This window comes from Ictalurus furcatus, chromosome 7 (assembly GCF_023375685.1).
Source record: "Ictalurus furcatus strain D&B chromosome 7, Billie_1.0, whole genome shotgun sequence".
Classification (NCBI taxonomy): Eukaryota; Metazoa; Chordata; class Actinopteri; order Siluriformes; family Ictaluridae; genus Ictalurus; species Ictalurus furcatus.
In genome coordinates, this window is record NC_071261.1 from 595,397 (window position 1) to 619,460 (window position 24,064).

The 24,064-nt window shown below is 38.9% G+C and overlaps 1 gene segment (V, D, J or C); it reads right to left on the reverse strand.

Annotated features, from left to right (window-relative positions):
* Positions 1-3,093: 3,093 nt before the first annotated feature.
* Positions 3,094-4,112, reverse strand: LOC128610787 (T cell receptor alpha variable 12-3-like). The segment is given in 2 exon segments: positions 3,094-3,910; positions 4,073-4,112. Coding segments are annotated over 2 exon segments (417 nt in total).
* Between the last annotated feature and the right edge of the window lie 19,952 nt (positions 4,113-24,064).

A 24,064-nucleotide genomic window follows, 5' to 3' on the forward strand; every position in this document is an offset into this window, starting at 1 on the left:
CCCCCTGCTGTAGCCTTCACTATTCGAGGTACCGTCAAATAGCCTGCATCTTTTGATCTAAGTAGGCGTGGCGGATTATATAAAACCAAAAGGTTGCTTAGATATTGTGGCGCGAGACCATTTAGTGCTTTATAGGTTAATAAAAGTATTTTATAGTTAATGTGAGATTTTACTGGGAGCCAATGCAGTATTGATAATATCGGTGTGATATGGTCGTATCTTCTAGTTCTAGTTAGGACTCTAGCAGCTGCATTCTGGACTAACTGGAGCTTATTTATATTCCTACTGGAACATCCAGACAGTAAGGCATTACAGTAATCTAATCTAGAGGTGACGAATGCATGAACTAGTATTTCCGCATCATGTAGTGACAATATGTTTCTTATTTTAGAAATATTTCTGAGATGAAAGAAGGCTATCCTAGTAATATTATCTACATGAGCATCAATTGATAGGCTGGAGTCAATAATCACTCCAAGGTCTTTAACTGCTGCACATGATGAAACAGAAAGACCATCCAGAGTAACCATGTGATCAGAAAGATTACTTTTAGCTACACGTGGGCCTAATAAAAGTATTTCTGTTTTATCAGAATTAAGTAGAAGGAAGTTAGTTAACATCCAATGTCTAATGTCCTTTACACAATCCTCAACTTTACTAAGCTTCTGTCTGTCCTCTGGCTTCGCTGAAACATACAACTGTGTATCATCAGCATAACAGTGGAAGCTAATTCCATGTTTACGAATAATTTGACCTAGGGGTAGCATATATAAAGTAAAGAGCAGTGGGCCTAAAACAGAACCCTGTGGAACTCCAAAAGTAACCTCAGTACGCATGGAGAATTCACCATTTACATCTACGAACTGATAACGATCGGTCAGATAAGACCTGAGCCAGGAGAGGACTGTTCCCTTAATACCAACAACATTTTCTAATCTATCAAGGAGAATAGTGTGATCTATAGTATCAAAAGCTGCACTAAGGTCGAGTAACACAAGCAGAGAGACACAACCCTGATCGTAGGTCAGTAGAAGGTCATTTACTACTTTAACTAATGCTGTCTCTGTGCTATGATGAGGTCTAAACCCTGACTGATACATTTCATGAATGTTATTCCTATCTAAGTACGAGCATAACTGCTTTGCTACAACCTTTTCTAAAATCTTAGAGATGAAGGGGAGATTTGATATTGGTCTATAGTTGGACAATTGAGACGGGTCAAGATCAGGTTTTTTAATCAGGGGTTTAATAACTGCTAATTTAAGTGATTTAGGTACATAGCCAGTGCTTAGGGAAGAATTGATTATATTTAAAAGTGGTTCAATTACTCCTGGACAAATCTGTTTAAACAAACATGTAGGTACGGGATCTAGTATGCAAGTTGATGAATTGGCTGAAGAGATTAATGTAGCTAGTTTGGTCTCTCTAAGCGGAGCAAAATACTCTAAACATTGATCTGATATTGCTACATTGTCATGTAATGGGTTTGTTACAGTACTGTCCGGTTTTAATTTAATGGCCTGTATTTCACGTCTAATATTTTCAACCTTATAATTGAAAAATTTCATGAAATCTTCACTGCTATGTAATGATTGAGTGTTTCTCTCTGTAGTGGTTTTATTCCTAGTTCATTTTGCTACTGTGTTGAAAAGGAATCTAGAATTGTTTTTGTTGTCTCCTATTAAGGTGGAGAAATAGATTTTTCTAGCATCGCCAAGAGATTTCCTATATTTCAGTAGGCTCTCCTTCCATGCTGTTTGAAATACCACCAGTTTGCTTTGACGCCATTTACGTTTTAATTGTCGAGTTGTCTGTTTTAAGGTTCGCGTTCCATGTACCAACTCAGGTACTGCAGAGATGGAATACTCTTCATTCATATGGCTCAAGTGATTTATGCAGTTTTTCTATGATGTTCTATTGCTCAGTCTTGAGGTCACGATAGTGCTTTCCCCTCTGACTGTGGGATATGACATCATACCTGTTATTGTCCATCTCTGCTCCAGTATCCTGGCTATCATGAGAAAAGTACTGTTAGATAAAGTACTCACAACCTGTACCAGCATATGTTGGGGTGTGCCCATTTGCAGTTGCTTGGCTTTAAGCTTGGCACAAGCCAGTTCGATTTTCTTGAATCGGTCTATAAGGGTACTCACAGCTCCCATACAGCTGCTGATAGCCTGTTTTTCAGGCCATGGTTTAGCATTAATGGTATCGTATAGCCTACAAAGCATGTTGATGCCCATCTATGTTTCTCCTCCAAAATCTTAACTGCTGCAACAACAATGGCTCCGTTGTAATTTACAACTACCTTTATTTTATGTGGAAGGGTTTGTGATTTGCTTCATTTTTTTTTTTTTAAAGAGTAAGTATAAGAGTAATAGAAGAATAGACATCATTATATAGTCTGCATCTAGGCTGCATTTTCTACTACTACTACTACTACTACTACTACTACTAACTATTATTATTATTATTATTATTATTATTATTATTATTATTATTATTATTGCTAGGTTTAGAAAAAATTAATAGTTTGGGTACACATTCAGTTCACACGATGAAATATAACAGTTGTTTTGATAATTGATTAATCTATTGATTTTTTTGTCATTTTGATTACTTTTTTAAATTAATTATTTATTTTTTTATTAGTTGGATTATTTACAAAACATTAACTACAAAAAAGTACATCTATGTACTATAAAAATGTATACTAAACATATTCTGAGGTGTTTCTGTACCTCATAAACGTTCATGAAGTGCCACCCCACAAGATCTCATTATAGTGACAGAATTTCAAGGCACATTGTTTCAGTACTTTATCAAGCATGGAGATTTAATATTTTGCAGATAAGATTATAACATAGTGTAGCTACTCTTACAGAGTTACAGTGTATTATTGTTTGCTACAGGGTTAAATTTACTTGTGGTTAATTTTAGGGAATTTGATCTCATAGCATTGTGTGATGTAATGATTTTTTCACCCCTACTCAATATTACATTACACTGCATGATATCCAGTGATGTTTATGCAGATTTTATTGTATTATGTGCCATGACAAACTTAATGCATTTTGTGTCGGAGCTCCATAATGTAATCTTTGAGTATGCTAGTACAAGTTATCACTCAAAAATATGGCAATAAATCATATAAAATAATGTTTTTTTTTTCACCCCAATAAACCGGAAATGAGGCATTTGACATATTAATCTGGAATGGTTTTTACAAGATTTTTCCAATCTGACGTGATCTTGACTCCTGTATGTAATGCTCAGTCTACAGTTTCCTGTTGTTGTTTTTGTAGTATTCTGTGAAATAGTAAATTTTTCCATACCAAATAACTGAATGTATTTGAAGATGCTTTAAATATTTTAAATATTATGCTGGGCTTAGATCGTTCACTCGTTGTGTGTCTCCTACAACTGTATAATAATAGAGAGAGAGAGAGAGAGAGAGAGATAGAGATAGAGAGAGAGAGACACACTGTCAAAAAGTAGCAGGTTTCCTGTTTCCTTTTCATAGATTTGCAGTACTACAGACTTGTCTTCAGTATAACAAAAAGTGTGTCAAGGTTTTTGTACAGTGCAGTTGGATTTCCTGTCACTGTGGGCTGCAGAGCACAGTAGTATAGTGCAGAGTCTGATACAGCAGCAGAGGAGATGAGCAGATCCACTTGTTTTTTATTATTATCAACTTTAGCAGACAGACGTGGTACAGAGTCACTTTTAACTCCACTTGGAGTGATGTAAAGAAGGAACTCTGGTGTAGATTTTGGATATTGTTTGTACCATTGCAGGGTATTTACTGTACCACTGAAGTCTTTGTAGCTGCAGGACAGAGTAACATCATGACCTTCATCTACAACTTTATGAGTTAAAAGTGGCTCTATTGGATCTGCCAGGGAGTCACCTGTCATAGAGAAGAAAACTAATTATTTTTAATCTTTTTTAACACCAGCAAGCCAGAGTTACATAATGCAGACTCGTATTCTGATTTGTCTTAACATCACACAGTCTAATTATTCACTAATTCAACACTTAATTTTTGAAATAACACAAAGTTGTGACTTACCTATTGAAAGCCATATACACATAAATATAACACTGACCATGATGAATGGTGTTGCCAAATGACAATATTCTGAGGTCTTTTTGTACTGTATTATGTTAGTATTTTAAAAGTTCATGAAGCTCCGCCCCACAGCATCACATGACAGAGTCACTAGTATGCTGACAGATTCTTGACTTCATGCTGTTTCCTGGCTTTACATTCAGACTCATATGGGGAACCTGTCATTTTATTCAAAGTCAAACTGAAAGGGAAAAATGTATTTAATGAAAAATCTATAACATCATAATCTAATGGCAGTGGTGGATTGGCAGTTAAGGCTCAAGGTTACTGAGCGGAAGGTTGGAGGTTCAAGCCCCAGCATTGCCAAGGTACCACTGTTGTTGTTAGACAAAAGAATCAAATCAACAACAACTCTTAAATGTCTTCATTCATTAGCATCTGAAAGCTTTATTCTTAATGTACAAATGAATACATCACATACAAAATAGATAAATAGACTACAGTTCATTGGAAAATAAAAATAAAAATCCACATTCTGTTTACAAAATGTACAACTTTTTAATTTCTTGAACCTGATTTTTTTTTAAAGAGACACGTTTACAGAGTTATTGTAGGACATTTTTTCAGTAGCTGAGTTTATTGCTTTATTTTGCCCCCTAGTGGAATAACAGAGACTAGTGCTTTTTCACAGTCTTTTTATTCAATTATTTCCACAAGGTTTTAGTTTAGCACAAAATTAATTTAGTAATTTATTTGGTGGGCAGATTAGCCAGTATCCCATTGGACAAATGAATAAATCTTAAATTCTAAATTTTGTAGAGCTAATACTAAGATACTACATTCTTGCTTTTATTATTATTATTATTATTATTATTATTATTATTATTATTTTAGAGACTATCAGTTTAAAATACTGAAAGCATGAAATTTCACTTTATAAAAGCATGCCTACAACATGTACAGTTCCTTATATTATTGATGTAGTCATCACTCTGCTTCAGTAAAGAAATTCAACTCAATTCTTTTTACAGATGCTGTCAACGCCCTGAGATGGCATGAGGAAGAAACCTTGAAAGGCGAACCAGATAATCCAATCCTCTTCTGGTTGAACCGGATAAAGTGATACTGATCATTAACCGCTATACAGTGGTGCTTGAAAATTTGTGAACCCTTTAGACTGTTCAATATTTCTACATAAATATGACCTAAACATCATCAGATTTTCACACTAAGTCCTAAAAGTAGATAATGAGAACCCAATTAAACAAAGGAGACACAAATATTATACGTGATCATTTATTTATTGAGGAGAATGATCCAGTATTACAAATCTGTGAGTGGCAAAAGTGGCAGCAATAACTGCAACTAAATGTTTCCAGTAACTGTTGATCAGTTCTGCACATTGGCTTGGAGGAATTTTAGCCCATTCCTCAGTACAGAACAGCTACAACTCTGGGATGTAGGTGGGTTTCCTCACATGAACTGCTTGTTTCAGGTCCTTCTACAACATTTCTATGAAGGTCAGGAGTTTATTCTTCTTTGGTAGAATGAATTGTGTGCTTAGGGTCTTTGTCTTGCTGCATGGCCCACTTTGTCTTGAGATTCAGACCACAGACAATTTCTTTTAGAATTCGTTGATATAATTCAGAATATTGTTCCATCAATGATAGCAATCCGTCCCGGCCCAGATGCAGCAAAACAGGTCCAAACCATGAAACTACCACCATCATGTTGCATAGATGGGATAAGGTTCTTATGCTGGAATGCAGTGTTGACCTTTCTCCAGACATAACGCTTCTCATTTAAACCAAAATTTCTATTTTGGTCCCATCTGTCAACAAAACATTTTTCCAATAGCCTTCTGGCTTGTCTACGTGATCTTTATCAAACTGCAAAGGGGCAGCAATGTTCTTTTTGGAGAGCAGTGGCTTTCAGTGGTTTCAGTGGATGGTTTTGTGACATTTTCCAGCCTGATGAGCATCAACAACTCTTTTTCTGAGGTCCTCAAAAATCTCTTTGTTCATGCCATGATACACTCCCAAAAACATGTGATGTGAATATCAGACTTTGATTAATAGATCTAATAGATCCCTGTTCTTTAAATAAAATAGGATGCTCACTAACATCTGATTGTCATCCCATTGCTTGAAAACACAAGACTAATTTCATAGTTTCATGCATGGCCGTCACATCAGGCAGCAGCAATGCAGCTTGATACAGAGAGAGAGAGAGAGAGAGAGAGAGAGAGAGAGAGAGAGAGAACAGATTATTAGGTATACTGTCTAACACAGTCTTAACTGTCTGAATTTGTCCAGACATGTTAAATGGTAGGGGAGGGGATTTGACATTAGTGACTTGAAGTTATCAAGCCAATTTCGTTAAGTTACTACTTTCATCTAGAACTTGATTAATAGATCTTGTATGGTAGCACTACCTTGTTCTCTGCTTGATAGATCACTTTGCTTGTATTCTCTCATTTGTAAGTTGCTTTGGATAAAAACGTCTGTTAAATTAATAAATGTAAATGTACTACGACGTAAATTTTGTTTTAAATAAATTAATGCAGAAATTTCAGTTTAAATTACACACAATATTAAGTTGATGTAATTATCAACATTATTATGATGAATGGTCTTTGCTGGATGAAAGCATTTGGAGGTCTTTCTGTACTCTGACATGTTAAACTCATGATGGTTCATGAAGCTCCACCCCACAGTATCACATGACAATGACATTGTTACAGTCTCACTGTAGTGTAATTTCATGTCATTGACTGTTTTATTTTTGTAGCAAACATATTGATTTGCTATACTCATTATTGTTTAATGAAGCTGAACTTTCATATAAAGTCCTGTACCTTAAGGTGGTATTGTGTAGCGGATCATATTCATGATCTTTAACATTAGGCACATTATGTCACTACTTTGAAATTAAGTGTTAAGAAGTATTACTGTAATAATTAGAGATGCACCGATATTAAATTTCTCAGCCGATATCGATAACCGATTATTCAGAGTGATATCGGCCGATACCGATAGTTCACATGAACTAAATTCTGAAGATTAAAGTAAGCTTTCTTAACTGATTGAATGTTATTCATTCATATTAACAGAATGAATTGACTGAATTTATTGTGGATAAAAATGACATGAAATAAACATGACGGAGACTTAGTATGAGTAATATGTCATTTTATTGATAATTCACAGGACTGGTGGGTGCGTAATCTTGAGGAGAGCGGTAGGGGGAAGAAAATGGGGTGCGTCCTGGGGACATGGGATAGTCAGCGAAGGTGAAGTGAGAGGACCACTGAGAGTGGGGCGGACTGACAGGTGAGAAGAGGGAAGAATGGTCGGAGCCCAGATCAGAGAAGATGACATCTTCCTCAGACTGAAAGCTGGAGGGGGGTTCTGGCTGTGTAGAGGCGTCAATACACACGTTCACGGGGTAGATTCTGTATCAGAGAGGGGGGGAACCCCGCATTTCCATTTCCAGAGGGGGTGCTGCGAAGAAAGTTAAGTAGCACCATGATATCAGCAGTGAGATGCGCAAGCTGATAATGAGTGTCCAGATCGAGATCCAGATCCAGATCCAGTAAAGGGGAGAAGAAGGAATGACGACGGGCACCTAGACACACAGAAGCGGTATTAGGCGGATATTGACAAATTGGATTTACACTTTAAAGATCTTTAAGAGTACTACACTATGGTTTATTAGTCAAAGAGTCAAAAAGAAGTATAAGAGCTGAGGAGTGCTAACACACTCACACACACTCTCGCACAGCCAAGGGCGGGCATGTAGACATAACACACACACACACATAACATTATAACTTTATAAGAATAATAAAAAGGAGTATTATGATATTATAAGGGTAATATAATAATAGAAAACTCTTTATAAAATACAGAATAGTAGGATATGTAGGACAGTAGAAGGGTAATATAATGATATTATGAAGTAGGAAATACAGTAAACCGTTTTCAAGCAGTATAACTATATATAAAATAGAGATCTAGAGCAAATATGAAAATAAATTATAAACCAGAAATACAGGAAAATGTAACTTACTCATAATTCAAGATTCTTGTCTCGCAAGGAAGGCCTTAATTTTAAGAGAAAACCATGAAGAGCCATTTATAAGGGTAGCTGAGTCAAGCTGCCATCCCGCGAGATAATAGTGAGACCAAGGTCACTCTAAATTGTTTTGTCTCTCCACTTTTGAACATAATGGTAAATTGAAAAGGCCTTTTTTAGAGCCTAATAGTAAATTGAAAAGCCCCTTTTTTAGAACATAATAGTAATGTAGATGAGCTCTTTTTTAACCCTATTGGTATTGATATCATAGTCTTATTGAAACATATTGGTTATCTACTGTGTAAATACAGTATAAATACTGGAGCTTAAGCTCAGGGTGTGAGATCACTTCTGAGAATTCTCATCGGTGTGGATCTCGTGTGGTGGAACGGAACCAATAAATCTGGACCCTTGCTTCTTCTCACTCATGGCTGGTGTCTTTTTTTCTATCTCCAACTGGGTTCAGAGGTAGATGTGAGTATTTGCTTCTATGTTGAATTTTAAGTGTTTTTGGGTAATAGGCTAAATTTGAGCCAGCATTTGGCACCCCAGATGGGACTGGGCTAAGATCTATATGTCTGTAATCTCTCCCGTGGGACTTCACTCTCTAAGCAACAGATAGGCCGTGTAGGAAGAAGGCATTGCAGACGGCTGTTATTTCAAAGCTCTGTTTTAGTGGTCTGTTGTTACGATTGGGAAGCCACGGGGTGGGGAGAAAGACTAAAGGTCTCCAAAAGAACCTTGGGTGAGTGAGAAGAGGTAAGAGAAGTGTGAACCGATTGTAATTTTGTAAATGTATAAGGGCTATGAATAGGGTTCATAAGACTGTGTAATGAAATTAATTGTGTGTGTTGTGTGAGTGAAAGTCCTGCAATACCGCTGGTTAAAAAAAAAGTCCAGGGCTGGATAGGAAGCAGGTGGAAATGAGGCCTCAAACCCCAGATACCGGCCACGTGAGGTGGTGGCTGCTTTGGTGGGGACCCCTGATACCGCTGGTAAAAGATTCCAGGTCTGGATAGAGAGGGGAATAAATCCTGGGCCCAGGTCCGGGTCACGCAATACAGCGTGCCCGGTGTATGAATGGAATGTGTAATAACAAATGTGTGTGCTTATAATATGATTAATATGTGCTTATAATATGAGTGCGGTGTGAGAGCGTGTAAGTTTTGGAGACAGGGAAAAATGTATTTATTATTGCTCTGAACATGAGCTCCACACATAAAGAGATATGTGTGTTGGATAAGCTATAAAAAGTTGGATTTAATTTACATGACTGTACGCTTCATACATACGGAGTTGGTGTGGAGGTGCTTTATACTCTGAAAACTCATGTAATAAAGTAAATAGGTGTAATAGTGTGGAATACAAGGTGTGTATGTGAGCATGTCGGCGTTGTTGATAGAAAGGGGTGTATGTGTGTGTTCCTGTCTGTTCTTATCTGTGCGTCTGTGTGGAAGGAGGAAGAAGGAAAAATGTGTGCTCTTCAGAGTGAGCTTGGTAATGCAGAGCGCAGAGCATTGTGAGATATCTTGCGGTGTTCGAATGTTTTGAATCCGGTACATACTTTTGGTGAGTCGGCGAGACTGTGTGTGTTATAATTAATTTGGTATCAATAACTGCTGTATGAGTGTTTTAAAAATTGGGGAGCATGCACGAACATTGTAAATATTTAGACATCTGTCAGACTGCCCATTGTGTAAATAAGAACTACTAGACCTGTAATATATAACAACATATTCCCAGATTGTGTGATCCAGGAAAAGGAAGACTGAAGGTGGGGAAAAAGTGTGTATTGTCAGGCCATTATTGAGAAATGAGTGAGTTAGTCCATTTGGACCTTTCTGTTTATATTCCATAAATTATGAATGTGGTGTCTAGTTAAAGGCCCCCAAAAATGACAATAATAATATAATTTTTTTGCGAAAGCTGACACAGGGCCTACACAGATGATGTCCCCAACTCAGGATGGGGAGAGCCAGCTGCGGCATCCACAGGAAGACAATGGAGCCCGTATAGTGAGGATACAAAACTCCGCAGGAGCGAACGAAATATTGACCTGGATAAAACGGGGGGCGCAAAAAGAGGCGGGTACTGGGATATGGCGCAGTGTAGAAGGGTTGTGTATAGCCCCAGTCAGCCACCTCCCACTCTTGATCAAAGAAGCCCATGGCTTGGATCACGCCAATAAGGCCGAAATTATCCGGAAAATCCGTCAGGAATGGTGGTCCCCTCAGCTGGCCCCTCAGGTGGACCAAGTGTTGAACACATGTGATGTGTGCATCAACTACAACGTGCGAAAGAACCTTACCACCCCCTTAGGACATATTCCCCCGCCGACGGGACCGTTCTGGCATATAATGATGGATCATGTAGACATGGGAGCAGGCAACAGGATAGAAGGGAAACGCTACATTCTGGTGATAGTAGACCGCTTCAGCAGGTGGTTGGAGGCGACTGCGACTTCTGAGGAGGACGCGGGGTCCGCGGCTAAATTTTTATGTTGCGAGGTCATACCTCGATTCGGTATCCCTGATTTTCTGAGTTCGGACAACGGCACCCACTTCGTGAATAACGTCATCAAGAATGTTGCATCTGCCTTGGGGTTGGATCATAAGCTAGGTTGTGTATATCATCCTGATTCCCAGGGCATGGTGGATCGAGGGTACGGTACCCTTGTTAATAAACTGGCAAAAATATGCAAGAGCTCTCGCCTAAACTGGGTCCAAGCCTTACCACTGGAATTGATGAAGATGCGATCACAGACCAATCGTATGACGCACTTGACTCCTCATGAAATGCTTACTGGGCGCCCAATGCCTATGGCATTCACCCGAGGTCCATACACAGGGCCGTCTGTGGCCCAATTGGAGGGCGAAATGCAGGATTATATGCAAACCCTCACCCAAATCCATAGACATTTGTATTCACAGGTTAGAAAGGCAATCCACGGTGGGAACGAGGTACAGGAGGATGTACGTCAAGTGGAACCCGGGGATCAAGTACACATTCGTACTTTCAAGAGGAAGAGCCCCCTTGGGGCACGTCGGGAAGGACCCTTCACTGTGATCGCTGCAACAGCCACGGCTGTGAAAGTTGAGGGGAGAGATCATTGGTATCACTTGAACCAATGCGTCCGCGCCGGATCAGGTACGGGACGGCAAGAACCACCCACGACCCCAGGCCTTGCCGATACAGGGCAGCCCACTGAGGCGGAGGTGTTAACCGACAGTGACAGTGATTCGGATGCATCATCTATGGGCCCGGCCTACGGCACTCGAGCCCGGGCTAAGTGGCGGGCTGTGGAAATGCTAGATAGACCGGCCCAGTCTGATGCCATTAGCCCAACCGGCTCTCCGCTTCTCTCCCCTCCGTACGATAATATTGACCTTGTTATCTCGTCCCGAGTAGAAGTGGGTGTCGTAGCTACCGGCCCGCAAGTAACCCCAACAGAGGAGGATTTTTTGTCAACACTTGCCACCCTCTGGAAGGACCTTGACGACCCCACCTTGCCTTTGGGCACTATTGACTTGGATACGCTGCAGGCCCTTGAAGCACAGTTAAGCGTGCCTCCTGAGCTTCAGTCTCCGCAGGGATCTTTACACACTCCCCTACCATCGGTTCCGGAGAGCACTGGTTTAGCCGAGTAGTTAGGGGTTAGGGTACCTTTTACCACAGGGCTAATAGCATACCTGTTCTTTTTCTACGACCCGATGGTGATGTTCAGAAGGACTAATCATACCTTCATTGTATAATGTACTAATCATACCCCTGACTGTATACAGTTTCATATATAGATTGTGACTGGTCAAAAGCATGTGTGCTCCAAAGCATTCTTTTAATTTTAGTTTGAATTCTGTGTGATTCCCTGTTTGTAAACTGAATGAAAGTGTTTTAAGTTCCATGATGACGTTTTGTCTAAAACACAGAGCGCACGGGAGAGGGAGAGAGCGCGTGCGAGAGAACTTTAATGGTAGTTTATGTGTTGTGCCACGTCGTTTCTTTTGCACAGGCTTATCGACATCTTTGCCTGACTAATGATAAAATTGATCAGCTGACATGTGAACCTGTTCATTTTCAGTGATGTACTTAACAAATTAATTAAAAAAAAAACCCCTGAAAAGTAAAACAGACCCGAGGTTACAGTCTCTGGCTGATCACAATGTGGTCCGTATCAGGCTAGGTCACATCCTCCCTGTTGAGATAATGTTGAGCCTAAACATTTGGTTTTAGAGAGCACTGTACCTTCATGAACTGACTTGCTAACAAGAGCTGGAATAACCATAACTAATTTGTGTATCTGTGATTCCTATACGGGTACGTGTCTATACATTGTTAAGCAGTGTAAGTGTGAATTCTTCTGGCGTGTGGTATTCATGTTGCATAATGTTGAATAATTTCTGCATGTTTTCTCTTTAAATGCTGGTTATGTCCAGTGATGAGTAATTAGTAAGATCAGATGGCAGTCGTAGTCTGCACATTATATATTATATGCAAACTCTATATAAACTCTCTGTAAGGTGTTGTACGCATGTTACAGATGTGATATCTGAGTCCGTAACATTAGAATAAGGTGGTGATTACTTAATGTGGAATTCGGGTTTTGCAGGGAGTACGAGTATCTGGATTAGGCAGCCTTGCATAATGGTTCCTTTTGCCGACATGTTGTGCTGATGTGAGTTTGGGAGTTAGTTTAAGTACAGTCCCTTTACAACAGTGTAGTTTGAAGTGATTTGTTTCTCTTCTGAACCGTAGATTGGTGAATAGAATAAAGTAGTTGTGTAAATATGCAAATATATATGTGTGTGTGTGTATATGTATGTGTATGTGTATGTGTGTATATATATATATATATACATATATGCTATACGGTGTGCTATGGATATGTCATACAAAGTATACGAGTTAGTATACGAGTTGCAATATTTAAATGATACAAAGCAGTGGTCACAAACTCGAGGAATGGAGCATATACTGCACAATCTGTGAAGTGAATTGATAAATCGTTAGACGGTAGCTGTGACTGAGCTGAGAACTGGATGCAGGTGTGTGTGATCTGGGAATTGCAGTCCATGGCAGCCAGTCACGTTTGTGGACCGCAGTGCAGGATGGGAAATGTGGTTTATGACATGAGTAGATTTAACACTACCTTAATATGGTCAAATACAGTTTAAATGAAATGGATACATTTATAGGACGAATCTTATGCCTTTCACAATTGGGCACTCAGCCAAGATAACAAATTGGTGGTAAATTGAAACAAAGCTCATAGATGATAAATTTTATTTTAGACTAAGTTAAATACATATTCACATTCCTCCAAAGTGAGCAACATTTTAACTGTCATGTATGAAGGATCTGAGTGATATTTTGAGTGTGGTACAGTTATAAGTTAATAAGAGACAAAGGGGTGCATGCATGTCTACCATTTAGACTAAACACTATTGTTGTACACATAAAACCAAATTCACTAGGTTGGTTTGAATGAAAATTAGTGGGATAAAAGTGACTAGAGGACTGTAAATACATATCCAGATCACAACCTCATTTACTCTATTTTATTTCTATATTATTGGGATTATCACTCGTTAGCACAGATGGGATATTAATATGTTAGGTTAGTGTACACCACAAATTTTTAGACTAAAGGAATTTTGTTTTCCTTTCTCAATATCTTTCTGGTGAATGAAAATCAGGAAGGGATAAGAATGTATCTTTGCCAAGTGGGTTTGTATTTTTAAAGTCAACAGACTAGAACTATTTTACAGGTTAACTAAACATGAGAGTGGAAGACCCCTTTATGAGAGGTGTTATTCGTTTGATTAGAGCAGTAGAGATTACTTTATTAATTTTTAAATGATTTGATAGACCAACATTATTTAATCTCTGCAGAAATATTTCCTGATCCACTGTGTCGAGAGCCTTTTATAAATCGACAGACAGGGAAGTGCAGAAGGTACCATGACCAGGACTTTCAAAACAACGGTTGTGCTGATATGTTTATATGACCTTAGACTTTTTGCAGACTGATAACATGTCAACGGTTCACTGAAAAGGCTTTCTAAAAGGGACATAAGACAGGAGGCTTTGGGATTGGACTGTAATGATCTAATATAGTGGGATTTCCCTGGTTTAATAAGAAATAAAATAAAATAAATAAATAAATAAGAAAGCTGATTTCCACATTTCTGGTATAACCCCGTTGTCTAATGAAAGATTAAAATAATAAGTTAAAAGAGATGAAATAATATCAGCTGCTAAAATTCAAAAATACAGATTCCACACAATCAGGGCCTTGTGATTTGTTTATATCGAACAATTTGAGTGATCTGTAAACATCAGAAGTCCTAATACGTTAAAAAAAACCTGAACTCCTCATTTTGAATTGTTTTTGAATGGCTTTCTGCTTTATTAAAATCAGAGTACAGTAAATCACTTGATAAATATTCACCGTTTTAATAGGCCTAGATCTGATGCATAAATTGAACATTTAATGATGGGTTTTGCAGTTGTGTGTTCCCAGTTGTCTGTCTCCAGTTTCCAAAGTGGACAGTGATGATGGCACCCCTCATCCTGAACGCGCTAACATACCTGGCACATTGTGGGCTACATAAGGTTGAAGCACAGCAAGTAACATGTACACTGTAATAAGCTAAAGTGAAGTATAGTCATCCTGTGTCCTGTAAACAATATCTTCAATCGTCAGAAAAGGATGAAGGGGCATGCCCACTTAGTCTAGCATTATTACAGCAAGCTATGATAACAAATGCGATAAGTTCTGCAATACAACCAACCCACCCAGTAACCAATGTTTAAGGCTGGAAGAGGATGGTATTTTACACAAAAGTTACGCAGTCAACTAACTAGCCATCTCAGTAGCTGCATTATTTATAGTATGATGTATATAGTATGTATATATATATATATATATATATATATATATATATATATATATATATATATATAAGATGTCCCAACTGTAACCCATTCCATTCCACATGATATTATTATTGATCAGCGCTTTTTCCAAGTGACTGCATGTGAGAGCTCAAGGCCGTTTCTCCCCTTAACATTCCTAGATCCATAGTACACCTGGAAGCGTCTCCTTAGGCGGCTGTGGGCTCCCCTGCAGTGTACTCCTCTGTGGTCATAGACTCCCTTGCACGCTCCCAAGGCCGACAGGACATGATTGGGGTCATCCTCCGCCCCATAAAAGCACAACAAAAGTTCCTGGACGTTATCAAGTATGGTCTGCAGTGGATCACTGATTGCTCTCTACAGGACAACCTCCTGAGATCTGGGTGTTCTTTGGACAAGCCTGACATTGAATGGACTTATGCTCTACACCTGTACTATGGCTATCAAACATCAACAAAGACTGTGTCTTACATGTGACTGAAAGGGGGGGTCCCGGCTCAGGAGCGTGGGGCGCTTACAGGGCTGTAGTTTATGTATTGAAAACATTGGATTTGTTGGCACAAGGATTGCCAGCACTGTGCGTGCCACGGCTGGAGATGCTCTCTTAGTGTGGATCACTAGGAAAATTGCTCCCTCACACATCGATCTTACGTTCATCACACCAGGTCATTTCTATTTTGAAAGAACAGGATATGAGGATATGGGGTTAATCTATGTGCCACCCAAACTGAAATTCTTAAACCTATTAGTGTGCCTGACACACCAAGTGTAGTGTTGTAGTGCCTAATTAATTCTGTGGAGCCAGTCACTGAGAACACTCACGATTGCCTAGCCGAAATTCATATTTCCTCGAGCTTAAAAGTTTCGGGTCTGAAATTTCACAAACATTATGAACACCCTGATCTGCCCACTTGGCTGAATTAAAAGCTATCACTACAGAGTGCAACCTGGTTAAGGGTAGAATTGCTAATATATAAACATATTGATAAATACTGACGTTTAGGCCCTTGGATTGTGTCGTCTGTTTGGAGTTGTTTGAATGCAATGTGGTTTTAGAAAAACCGTTGGAACGCCGCTTATCGAGCAAATAGTTTAATTGAATTCTGATTCTGACTGCACTTCTCACTGTATGTATTACAGATACCCATGATTTTAACTAGTGTGCGAGGGGGAAGGTAGAGGAATGATCTCTGTACTTACAGGCAATGGTGGAGGATAATCTAAGTGTGATATTTGTGCTCGAAAATTTCTTTCTTGACCAGGGATAGGTCCTAGATCTGGCATACCATCTCAAGTTACTCAAGCTCAAGCTACCGCCACTGGAGTAACTGCAGATGAATCAAAAACATATATGAGACCACTAACTATTATGTATGAAGCTATCTATTCACAGGAAAAGAGCTGGGTGCATTGTTATGGGTGAGGCGTTACCGCCTCAACGGGGGGAGGTGTTCACCCGGAGGTGGGAGACCCGGAGCAGTGAGAGAATGCTGACTACAAGGCAGCAGCGGTCTACAAGAACATGCGACCCCCGGGGGATGCTCGATCCTCTGAGATGGTGGGGAGCACGTGAAGGTCTGCTATCGTAGACCTCTCAAGTCAGTGGCAGACAGGGTGAGAAGATGTGAAGATCCATACTCTGGGTGTACGTGCTAGCCTAACCTCTCCCCAAAGGGTGGCTCTCTACAGTACGTAAAGTGCTTGAGTTGAAGACAACCAGCATACAGAGAGATACTGCCAACAGAGACTGTCAAGTTGTATTGGTATAAAATGTTATAAAATGTTTGTGATATGATGCACTCAGGCACAAGAAAAGTATAATGGTGCTGTCGAGCACATAGTGCTGGCAGGGTGGGAATTTTTCCTCGTAGGAGGTTTTTTCACCCACCCCTGACTGCGCAGGATTGGGGTTTGTTTTTTGGGGGGAAGCAAGACTCTGCAGGTCCCGACAAATACAAAACTGTGGGCTGACAGGCCTAGTTGAGAAAGATAGGGACATGTAAATCCAATCGAGTAGTTACTGTAGTGGCCACTCATACTTAAACTAGCGACGGCAGTAGTAATAATGAATGATTAGGGGAACTCAGTTAATCACACTTATAATCGATGTAGGCAAACAAACGTATAATCAAGGTAGTTAGATTCGAGATAACATATATATATATATATATATATATATATATATATATATAGTTGAAAGGAGAAGCTAGAACTAGTTTCTCCACAGATACCCGCTTAATTAAGGTAGTGTATGAGGCTTTATAGCCTCAGAGGGGGGAAATGTTGTGGATAAAAATGACATGAAATAAACATGAGGGAGACCTAGTATGAGTAATATGTAATTTTATTGATAATTCACAGGACTGGTGGGTGCGTAATCTTGAGGAGAGCGGTAGGGGGAAGAAAATGGGGTGCGTCCTGGGGACATGGGATAGTCAGCGAAGGTGAAGTGAGAGGACCACTGAGAGTGGGGCGGACTGACAGGTGAGAAGAGGGAAGAATGGTCGGGGCCCAGATCAGAGAAGATGACATCTTCCTCAGACTGAAAGCTGGAGGGGGGTTCTGGCTGTGTAGAGGCGTCAATACACACGTTCACGGGGTAGATTCTGTATCGGAGAGGGGGGGGGAACCCCGCATTTCCATTTCCAGAGGGGGTGCTGCGAAGAAAGTTGAGTAGCACCATGATGTCAGCAGTGAGATGCGCAAGCTGATAATGAGTGTCCAGATCGAGATCCAGATCTGGATCCAGTAAAGGGGAGAAGAAGGAATGACGACGGGCACCTAGACACACAGAAGCGGTATTAGGCGGATATTGACAAATTGGATTTACACTTTAAAGATCTTTAAGAGTACTACACTATGGTTTATTAGTCAAAGAGTCAAAAAGAAGTATAAGAGCTGAGGAGTGCTAACACACTCACACACACTCTCGCACAGTCAAGGGCGGGCATGTAGACATAACACACACACACACACACACACACACATAACATTATAACTTTATAAGAATAATAAAAAGGAGTATTAAGATATTATAAGAGTAATATCTTATAATAATAGAAAACTCTTTATAAAATACAGAATAGTAGGATATGTAGAACAGTAGAAGGGTAATATAATGATATTATGAAGTAGGAAGTACAGTAAACCGTTTTCAAGCAGTATAACTATATATAAAATAGAGATATAGAGCAAATATGAAAATAAATTATAAACCAGAAATACAGAGAAATGTAACTTACTCATAATTCAGATGGTGAAGATTCTTGTCTCGCAAGGAAGGCCTTAATTTTAAGAGAAAACCATGAAGAGCCATTTATAAGGGTAGCTGAGTCAAGCTGCCCCCCCCCCCGGCAAGATAATAGTGAGACCAAGGCCACTCTAAATTGTTTTGTCTCTCCACTTTTGAACATAATGGTAAATTGAAAAGGCCTTTTTTAGAGCATAATAGTAATGTAGATGAGCTCTTTTTTAACCCTATTGGTATTGATATCATAGTCTTATTGAAACATATTGGTTATCTACTGTGTAAATACAGTATAAATACTGGAGCTTAAGCTCAGGGTGTGAGATCACTTCTGAGAATTCTCATCGGTGTGGATCTCGTGTGGTGGAACGGAACCAATAAATCTGGACCCTTGCTTCTTCTCACTCACGGCTGGTGTCTTTTTTTCATCTCCAACTGGGTTCAGAGGTAGATGTGAGTATTTGCTTCTATGTTGAATTTTAAGTGTTTTTGGGTAATAGGCTACATTTGAGCCAGCAAATTCTAAAAAACCTCCTGTTAGGCTCTGTCAAATTACGCACGTAATGGACATTAAGATGGATGCAAATGCAGGTAAGAGCTTTATTAGAGTAGAGACAGGCAGACAAATCCAATACGTGAGGCAATAGCATGGTCAAAACAGGCAATGGGTCAGGTGATCTGCATACGGGCATAAACAGGGCAAAGCAGAATCGATGAACGAGGGCGAGAACAAGATCTATACTACAACACATGAAACGAGGAACAAACGCTTGGTATCTGGAAAACTCACATAATACTTTGCGAAGTACAAAGAGACACAAGGGGTTTAAATGACAAACGTAATCGGGGTGAAACACAAAACAGCTGAGACTAATGACACATTTGAGAAACAACCAATGACAATACAGGGGCGGTGACAGGTCAGAAGTCAAAAAACACACGTGTCAGAAGTAAACAAAGTTGTTGTCTCTGAAACCTGAAAGCGCAAACTTGTTCTTCGGAGAGCGCTGCGTGCTCCAGTGCTTAGCACGAGGGGAAATCGTGACAGGCTCACATTCACTCACTACAAACAAAAGCATTTCCACTTCCACTTCACATCATTGAACATCAAACTGGTAACATATAATATAAACTTTTTTAATATATTAACATTAACTGGATGTGAAATACACTACTCTACAAAGATATTATTCTGTGCAATATATACTTTTTTGTCAACTCAGCTTCATTTAAATCTTCCAATGGTGTACTGGCCCTTTAATTCAGCGCGAGCAGCACAGCAAAAAAAATCAAAAAAGAAATAGACTGGATGCTGAAACTCCCGCTTCACTGCTGCAGAGTCCGGTGTAAAATATTATCAGTGCAGAGATTACAGAGATTACACACTGCAGTTTCATCCTCATTCCACACAAGAGACATCTTTACACACAGAACAAAATTCATGTGTTTTCCCGCCCTCTTTTGATTGATAGGATATAATCGGCCCTGATCATCTGATGTTTCTAAACTATCGGCCCATAGCATATAAAATTGCCTTTATCGGCCGACACATCGGTGCATCTGTAATTTAAACAATTATATTTTTGTAAATTTGATTGCTTTGATAAAGTTGTAATTGCACAGAGACTCTGGAGGGATGTACAGGAATGTTCTGCTCATGAATGTATACTGCAGTAACAGTTTTATTTCACCTGAAATATGTGAGCTGTTCATCTAAGGTGGAGTGCTTAAGAAGGAAAGAAAGCATCTGTAATTGTTCCAGATTTAAAACGTAATAACTGCAGAATTCTGAGAAAGTTGTACTTTTTCATAACCAGTAATTTAGAAATAATGCTGTAAATATTTTATTTTAATATTTCCAGAAAGGTTTTTTTCTGAGCCCTGTGTTATGCCAATAATAATAATAAAAAACCTCTGATACAACAATATGATGTACATAGTTTAGATAAATTAACAGAGAGGGAGAGAGACAGAGAGAGAGCAGCAAAAATTAGCAGGGCTCCTGGTCTGAAGGGGTTTAAGTTATAGACCTTTATTAGTTGTTCTCCCTTTAGCATAACAAAACTGTGTCAGAGTTTTTGTACAGCACAGATGGATTTCCTGTCACTGTGGGCTGCAGAGCACAGTAGTATAGTGCAGAGTCTGATACAGCAGCAGAGGAGATGAGCAGATCCACTTGTTTTTTATTATCATTATCATCAACTTCAGCAGACAGATGTGGGATGGGGTCACTTTTAACTCCACTTGGAGTGATGTAAAGAAGGAACTCTGGTGTAGATTTTGGATATTGTTTGTACCAGTACAGGGTTCTTACTGTACCACTGAAGTTTTTGTAGCTGCAGGACAGAGTAACATCATGACCTTCATCTACAACTTTATGAGTTAAAAGTGGCTCTATTGGATCTGCCAGGGAGTCACCTGTCATAGAGAAGAAAACTAATTATTTTTAATCTTTTTTAACACCAGCAAGCCAGAGTTACATAATGCAGACTCGTATTCTGATTTGTCTTAACATCACACAGTCTAATTACTCACTAATTCAACATTTAATTTTGAAGTTTTAATTTAAGTTGTGACTTACCTATTGAAAGCCATATACACATAAATATAACACTGAGCATGATGAATGGTGTTGCCAAATGACAATATTCTGAGGTCTTTTTGTACTGTATTATGTTAGTATTTTAAAGGTTCATGACGCTCCGCCCCACAGCATCACATGACAGAGTCACTAGTATGCTGACAGATTCTTGACTTCATGCTGTTTCCTGGCTTTACATTCAGACTCATATGGGGAACCTGTCATTTTATTCAAAGTCAAACTGAAAGGGGAAAATGTATTTAATGAAAAATCTATAACATCATAATCTAATGGCAGTGGTGGATTGGCAGTTAAGGCTCAAGGTTACTGAGCGGAAGGTTGGAGGTTCAAGCCCCAGCATTGCCAAGGTACCACTGTTGTTGTTAGACAAAAGGATCAAATCAACAACAACTCTTAAATGTCTTCATTCATTAGCATCTGAAAGCTTTATTCTTAATGTACGAATGAATACATCACATACAAAATAGATAAATAGACAACAGTTCATTGGAAAATAAAAATAAAAATCCACATTCTGCTTACAAAATGTACAACTTTTTAATTTCTTGAACCTGATTTTTTTTAAAGAGACACGTTTACAGAGTTATTGTAGCACATTTTTTCAGTAGCTGAGTTTATTGCTTTATTTTGCCCCCTAGTGGAATAACAGAGACTAGTGCTTTTTCAGAGTCTTTTCATTCAATTATTTCCTCAAGGTTTTAGTTTAGCACAAAATTAATTTTTTAATTTATTTGGGGGGCAGATTAGCCAGTATCCCATTGGACAAATGAATAAATCTTAAATTCTAAATTTTGTAGAGCTAATACTAAGATACTACATTCTTGCTTTTATTATTATTATTATTATTATTATTATTATTATTATTATTATTATTATTTTAGAGACTATCAGTTTAAAATACTGAAAGCATGAAATTTCACTTTATAAAAGCATGCCTACAACATGTACAGTTCCTTATATTATTGATGTAGTCATCACTCTGCTTCAGTAAAGAAATTCAACTCAATTCTTTTTACAGATGCTGTCAACGTCCTGAGATGACATGAGGAAGAAACCTTGAAAGACGAACCAGATTATCCAATCCTCTTCTGGTTGAACCAGATAAAGTGATACTGATCATTAACCACTATACAGTGGTGTTTGAAAATTTGTGAACCCTTTAGACTGTTCTATATTTCTACATAAATACATCATCAGATTTTCACACTAAGTCCTAAAAGTAGATAATGAGAACCCAATTAAACAAAGGAGACACAAATATTATACGTGATCATTTATTTATTGAGGAGAATGATCCAGTATTACAAATCTGTGAGTGGCAAAAGTGGCAGCAATAACTGCAACTAAATGTTTCCAGTAACTGTTGATCAGTTCTGCACATTGGCTTGGAGGAATTTTAGCCCATTCCTCAGTACAGAACAGCTACAACTCTGGGATGTAAGTGGGTTTCCTCACATGAACTGCTTGTTTCAGGTCCTTCTACAACATTTCTCTGAAGGTCAGGATTTTGAGTTTATTCTTCTTTGGTAGAATGAATTGTGTGCTTAGGGTCTTTGTCTTGCTGCATGGCCCACTTTGTCTTGAGATTCAGACCACAATTTCTTTTAGAATTCGTTGATATAATTCAGAATATTGTTCCATCAATGATGGCAATCCGTCCCGGCCCAGATGCAGCAAAACAGGTCCAAACCATGAAACTACCACCATCATGTTGCACAGATGGGATAAGGTTCTTATGCTGGAATGCAGTGTTGACTTTTCTCCAGACAAAACACTTCTCATTTAAACCAAAAATTCTATTTTGGTCTCATACATCAACAAAACATTTTTCCAACAGCCTTCTGGCCTGTCTACATGATCTTTATCAAACTGCAGACGGGCTGCAATGTTCTTTTTGGAGAGCAGTGGCTTTCAATGGTTTCAGTGGATGGTTTTGTGACATTTTCCAGCCTGATGAGCATCAACAACTCTTTCTGAGGTCCTCAAAAATCTCTTTGTTCATGCCATGATACACTCCCAAAAACATGTGGTGTGAAGATCAGACTTTGATTAATAGATCTAATAGATCCCTGTTCTTTAAATAAAATAGGATGCTGACTAACATCTGATTGTCATCTCATTGCTTGAAAACACAAGACTAATGTCATGCATGGCCATCACATCAGGCAGCAGCAATGCAGCTTGATACAGAGAGAGAGAGTGAGAGAGAGAGAGAGAGAGAGAGAGAGAGAGAGACTTTTTGACTTTTAAATTGTCCTTTTTATTCAGTCATTTAGATTCCTCCAAAAATTTTGAGAGACATGGTAGATAATGAAAAAAAATTCCATTAATACATAAATAAATAAATAAATAGAATATAAAACAAAAGTGTAGAAAAAATAGAAATGATAAAAAATATATAAAATTGACAAAAAACCAAGGTAAAAGGGAAACTATTTCACATCCCTTTTTTTTTTTTTACCTTTTAATTAAAACTTAAAACTCCTGCACCTACAGAGCATAAAACCTCCCCAACTGCCCAAACTTCCAAAAATTCCCGCAGCCTACGAGTCATTTTAAAAAAGCCATATTCAACTTTGAGTCTAGCTTTAACTAGTGCAGTTAGCAGTTTTTCCACCTCCTGAGTGCCTCCTCCCTGCATTTTGTTTTTTCTTGAAAGCCAGATAGCGATCTTGTCTTGGCCTATTATAAAATTTAGTAGAACCACAGCTTTATATTTTGGAACGTACTTTGACCCGTATACGTAAAGGCTTTCTGCCCATGTAACGCCCAACCCTCTGCACCAGGCTCTAAGTAGAGAGAACAACCTTTGTAATCTTCGACAATGCAAGAACAAGTGTTCTACTGTTTCATCCTCGCCACAGAAGAGACACTCCCTGCCCCTAGTGGGGTCGATGTGTGCCACGTGTCTGTTTGTGGCCACGGCCCCATGCACTATCCGCCACTGAAGATCAGCTGTGCGCTTCTCGATGGGCGGTTTGTACACGGACCTCCAGCATCCTCGTGGGGAAGAGTCCGGTTCCAACAGCCCTGACCAGTGTGACTCTTTCAGTCCTGTCAAAGCACCTCTGTACACAACTTTGATACATGTTTCATACAGTGCTTTCTTGGAGGCATCCTCCAAAGTTGTCAGTGTCTGTGTTTTAAAGGA